Genomic DNA, 6,045 nt, shown 5'->3' on the forward strand with positions numbered 1-6,045 from the left:
AGAGGGAGAGAAATAGATGATCTCTATTAGAACTGTGGTAGATCAATATTAATAGAATGAAATGTTTACCTTCTTCTCTCTGAATCAATAACAACCTCTCTCTTCTGCAGCCGGAAGTCCTTCGTCTGGAGGGTGAGACTCGCCGGCTACGCAGAGAGGTTGCGCTGAGAGACAAAGAGCGAGACGAGCTCAAGAAACAGATGCACCACCTGGGCACTCGCTACAGGCTCTTTGTGGAGAAATACCGTGAAAGGGAGGACACTTGGTGCTCGCAGGAGCACCGGGTTGTTGAGCTGGAAAGCAAACTGGAGGTAATTCTGTGTGTGTGAATTATGCTTGCGCTGGAGAAAAGTAGTGCCAAACTGGAGGTAATAATTGTGTGTGTGTGTGTGTATTTGACGTGGAGGAAAGTAGTGTTATAGAAGAAGTTTTTCTTTTTCTCCTCTCCTCCTCCACATCCTTGTCCATCACTCCCTCTTTCTCCTCCTCTTCTACATCTTCCTCTCCCTCCTCCTGCTAAATGTGTTGATGTGCTTCTCTTTTTCCCATGCCTTAATTAAATTGAGAAAATTAAGGGAACCCTGAGAAATTACAACAACGTCCCAAGTGAAAGAACTGCAGAGTTGGCCTACCGTAGAAAACTGCGACTGTCCTCGGCGCTTACCTTAATGGCAATAGAGAATGAAATAGTAAAAGAACAGAAAGTGACTTATGCCGTTGCGAGGACCGTAAAACCTTACTAAAACTAAACATGTTTTGAAAAGAAAGCAATTAAATTCCCACCCTCAATTTTTCAGGAGGCGTCGAAGAAAACCGAGGTGGATCCCGAGCAAGAACAAGCATCTGTATCCTCGGAAGGCCAGCGGGCCCGCTCTGTCTCCCTCACTGAGAGGCAAGTGTCCGTCTCCCCCACCAGGCAACGGGCAGCTCAAAGAGCGCATGGAGGTGGTAATGGTCGGGATTGTAGGAGTAGGAGTTCAAGTCCTGCCATGGAAACAGCTGGAAGGTACGCTTTCGTGTTTTTGTATGTGTATGTATTATATAGAATAGGTGGCCGAGTTCATGATGCTGTCAGTTTTTGTGTGTGCGTGACTGTTTGTTAAGATGTGTGTGTGTGTGTGTGTGTGTTTTCCTGGATATGTGAGTGTATATGTGTGTTTTCTGGCTGTGTGTGTAATATGTCTCTCATCTTGTCCACAGAAAAGACAGTGACCACATAAAAATGGAACCGGAGACAAGCCACCAACTGTCTGGTAAATATTTTGTGTCTGTGTGCTCTTTCGGCTGGGACGTTGTACCCCAGTCATCCATGTCGGTCATCCGGGATTGGAGTTTAAGTGGCCCACTTTCTAAATGGTTTTAGTTGTGTTGACTGTGGGATTGATTTTGTACAATATGTACATTACACTGGTCTCAAATAGTTCATGTGGCTGGTTGGCGGGTGCTTTGGTGTGGTTTGCTCCTTCTTTCCTATCAAACGTTTGTCGTCCTTAAGTCCCCTCGTTCTTATTTTGTGTTTTTTACTCTCTTGTAACACCTCTACTCTTCGGCACGTCTATGACCTTATTGTTTTACAAGTGCCGCATGGGTGGTTGGCGAGTGCTCTAGTGTGGTTTGCTCCTTCTTTCCTATTAACTCTTATCCTGCGTCTGTGCCCAGATGCGTATCTTATCAGCAACCGATTACGCCGGACGTGCCGGGCATGCCGCCGGGGTCACTCAGTGTGTACTGTTGGTGTACAGCGCGCGCGCCAGGAAACGTGTGTTTTCGCCATGAATACCGCGGGAGTGTGTTAACTGATGATGAAAATAACGCTCTGTCCGTCATAGCTTTCTATTTATAAAGTGTTACAAACACATGAATAACCCCCTCTCACAAGCTGATAAGACATTACGAGTAGTTACGCCCATTTGAATAACCTTTCTGGACGCTCTTGTTGTTATGAATGACCTGAGGTTCGAAAGGGGATAATTTAGGTCAATTTCCGAATGTTTTACACTCAAATTGTTCTTTGTACCTGCACAAGGGTATTCAAAACTATCAAACAAGCTTATTTTTTATCAGGTAGTATCATTTCATATAAAATCAAGAGCTCATTTGAAATATTTTGTATAGAAAAATGTAAGTCTTGTTTCCTGACTATCCTTTCGAGCTCCTCATGTCTAAGTGGGTCAATTTCTTCTATAATTTCATTGGACGAACATCTAGAGCTATCAACTTGGCATGTTTTGAATGAGACGTATGCCTCGATTACGAACCAACGCAGGTGGTTCTAGAAGGCCACAAACGCACACAAACTCAAGCAGACTGACGCACACACACTTGACCTGCGTGAATGGGGATCCGACTCGGGACCCGAATGACACGTAAGAGGATGCGCGCTGCGCGTGCGCTGAGCCAGGAGCTACACTGATTCGGGACCAGAACGCAGGCGAGGTGCCGAAATAGGCTTATCGGGCTACATAAACCCGGCTCCCGCAGGATGAGGGTTAAACATGACATCTATCGTACTTATCTCATTTCCTTGTTACCCGTTGTGTTTGTTACTCTCTTGTAACACCTCTAATTTTCGTCACTCATATATATATGACCGTAATGTGTTGCAAGTGCTGTAAAAGTCTTACTAAAACTAAATAGTAAAAAGTTTGTTGAATGCCCCGTTGAAAGGAGCTTCTCCAAGCCAAGATTTACTTACTTTTACTTTACTTTTCCGATCCAGCGGCCATTTGGGTTCTAGCCCTTCGGTCTGTCGATATGGCAAAGAATTGACAGGTTTTAATCAGCTGTGCTTTCTCGCTGTATAGAGTGTTTCCGATGTCTGGGGAGGCAGGTAGGTAGGTGCTACGCAGATCACAAAGTGCTGGGCAGTTAAAGAGGTGGTGTGGTACTGTTTCATCCTGCCAGTCGGGTGGGGTATCCTTGTGGATCCTATTAAGGTAGGAATTTAGTGGTATGTGTTGTGTTCGCAGGCGAAATATCGTGACTTGTTCTCTTCTACTCAGGGAATTTATTACATCTTTAGAGTTGGGGGCTGTCATGTGTGCAAATACAGTTCTTCCAGTTTTGCCCATTGCCCATCCATTCAGCCACTGTTCCCTGGTGTTGCATTTGATGATGTTCTTGGCTGTCTGTTGTGATACTGGGTTGTGTGGTTGTGTTTGTGTTGCTCCCTTCTTGGCAAGGGTGTCTGCTCTGTCGTTTCCTGGGATGTTGCTGTGGCCAGGTATCCACTGTAGTGTCAGGTCGACGGCATAGGTCTGTATGAACGTATTGATTGTTTGAGCCACGGATAGGCAGGCTGGGCTTTCGAAATTCATGTTTTCCAAGGCTTGGAGTACTGACTTTCCGTCTGTGAAGTTTATAGTGTTCTTGATTTTGTTTGGATGTATTATGAAAATGTTGGTCAGGTGGAGGATTGCTGCTTCAATGGCGATTGCCTCAGCCTCGTAATTTGTACAAGAAGTACCACATGCGTCAAATAGCTCTTCACATGTTTTGTCAGGATGTTCAATTTTACCCCAAAGCCTGCGTTTATAGTTCCCTTGAAGGCTGACCCGTCTGTATAAATATGAATTGAATCACTAGGGTAGGAGTCAATTGTCTTCAGAGCTGTTGTCTTCAGTTCTACTTGGTCACATTCCTTTTTCACTGTCTCTTTTATGAGGGAGGTTTTGATGTTGGCATTCTTGATGTTAGTGTTTGGGGGGAGTTCTGGTCTTAAAGGTTTCAGCATTTCTCTGTTACATGGAAGATGGTGTTTTTCTGCTAGTTCAGTTGCTGTGTCAAGTATTGATCTTCCAAGAATTCGTTTCTTTGGTCGTCTCTGTTCAATTATTTTCCTGTTTGGGTGGTTTTTCTCCAGTCTTTTGTAGCGCTCACTCATCTCTACAACTGCTGCCTCTCTCCGTAAGTCCAAGGGTTCCAGGTTCGTATGGATTTCACAAGCTGCAGTTGGAGTGGATCTCAAAGCTCCGGAGATAAATGGTACAGCTTGATTTTGAATTTTGTCAAGAGACCTCTGAGTTGGTTTGCTGCAGATTGTCTGTAAGGTTAGGTTATATTCCATGGCAGATCGTACATAGCCAACATATAGCTGTCTGAGTGCATCCTTGTCCGCTCCCCATGAAGTGCTAGCAGCCAAGATTTACAAAATACTAGACTAAAATAATAGTTCATGTTTGTTGATGTGCGTCTCTTCACCCCAGACGCAAACGTTTCATGGTTTGTTTTTTCTGTCTCCATAGGGACAAGACCAGGGTCTGCCACGGAGTCTGTCATCTATAAGACCACGGAGGTACAGACTGAGGTAAGAGACTAACTTGTGCCTGGCCAGTTCACCGTGCAGAAAAATCCGTCAAATTCCTCTTTGTTTATTGTTTGATACATTTGAAGGTGGCCTGATATTTTTTTCTTCCTTTTTTTCCCTATTGAAGAATCATGATTTGATATGCATAAAATTCAATTTTTTTCCACTTGGATTCCGTTTCCACCAGAGGTATATGACTTACCTTAAATGATATAAAAATACCCTTTAAAAAATTTTCATTGTCTTTATTTTCAATACTTGCTTTCCTCCTTGTAAATGACATGAAAATACGTTATATTTATTTGCATTTATTTCATGGATGCCAGATTGCTGGATTTTGCCATCAAATTGAAATTTTGAATAGTCCGAAAAGCTTTTGCTGGAATCTCGATGGCTTCGATCGAGGTCAATCTGGCACATACGTGACCAGAACCTGAACTCCCATTTCCTGTTTTCGGCCTGGCTGCCGGTGGTTTTGTTTAATTTACAAAAGTGATCGTGTCGGTGTGAATTTCAGCGTCGAAGAGAAACATTAGAAATCTATCTAGATCTTTTCTGCAATGACAAACAGCGCACGTTTAAACTAAAACTAGTTTCTTTAATTTATTCCAACATATCACCAAAGCTATTAGGATTTTTTGCACAGGATCGATATTTTTGGCGTTTAAAGTTGGTAAGAGAAGAGAGCGAGTTTTCGCTTCGTGGGCCAGAGCGTCTAGGCTGAACAGACGTCTGCCCGTTTCAGCCTAGCAGACCTAGATCTCTACCGAATCGCTACAGAATGAAGTCAACTGAGCATCATTTTCTTGAGAAAACTGTTTCAGAAGCTTTAAAAGTGTGAAGATGGTGTAAGAAATCCATGGCATTGGCACTGGCTCAAAGAAAAATGCCAGAAAGGTGTTCCATTCTCTGCATGATGTAAGGTTTCCATTTCAGGAGACTGCTACTGTACTTCATCTGATAAGCCTCTTATTTATGGAACTAGTGGAAAGAAAGCACTACGGCTTCATGCAAACAACCCTGATCGGGAGGGACGTGATAAGTTTGCAGGAATGTAAGAATTCAGGAAGTCGGTTTGCAGGAATCGGGCTGTTCAAACACTGGCATCCATGGTTTATTTGTATATTTGCGACCTACATTTATTTTTCGTGGTCGGTTCATTACATAAAGTTTACTCAATCGACTGGGCTCCTGGAGATGCCAGTTTGTTTGTTCCCCCCAAACTGCTATTATTTGGGGGAGGATTTTGTGGAAAAAGTCCTATTTTTGGTCGTAGTTGGGGGGGGTTGGCGCCTCTGAATCAGTTTTAAATGGAGGAGGGTTTGGGGGGAGAGGCCAAGTTTACCTTTACTGAATTTTTCCTTCTTTGTTTGTCTTCACAGCCAATGAGATCTGGTGGCTTCTCAGAGTATTTTGTCATCATCTCCAAAGACCGGCAAATAAAAGAACTCAAGAAGAGTGTGGCTAATCTTGAGGTAAGGGGTGGCTGAAGGGTGCTACTGGCAGGTCCTGCCTCTTTTTCTCTCTGTTGCTGCTGTCTTTTCTTTCCTTCTGTTGTTTTAGTCTATCTCTGTGGGTTGTTGGAGGACACTACTGGTAGGTCCTACTTTTCTTTCTTTTTGTTCTGTTGTTGTTCTCTGACTGTGTGGGTGGTTGGGAGGTGCCACTGGTAGGTCCTATTTCTTCTTTCTCTCTCTCTCTCTCTCTCTCTCTCTCTCTCTCTCTCTCTCTCTCTCTCT

The 6,045-nt window shown here is 43.7% G+C and overlaps 1 protein-coding gene across 1 annotated transcript in view; it reads left to right on the top strand.

Moving 5' to 3' along the window:
• Positions 1-6,045, top strand: part of LOC101861569 (trichohyalin) — a gene marked incomplete in the record, with an annotated part of 55,040 nt that overhangs the window by 45,707 nt on the left and 3,288 nt on the right. The window contains 5 exon segments of the mRNA XM_013080534.1: positions 111-311; positions 798-1,006; positions 1,201-1,253; positions 4,245-4,306; positions 5,689-5,781. Of these exon segments, the coding sequence (XP_012935988.1) occupies positions 111-311; positions 798-1,006; positions 1,201-1,253; positions 4,245-4,306; positions 5,689-5,781 (618 nt within the window).

The sequence above is a fragment of the Aplysia californica genome, unplaced genomic scaffold, assembly GCF_000002075.1.
Source record: "Aplysia californica isolate F4 #8 unplaced genomic scaffold, AplCal3.0 scaffold00090, whole genome shotgun sequence".
Taxonomy (NCBI): domain Eukaryota; kingdom Metazoa; phylum Mollusca; class Gastropoda; order Aplysiida; family Aplysiidae; genus Aplysia; species Aplysia californica.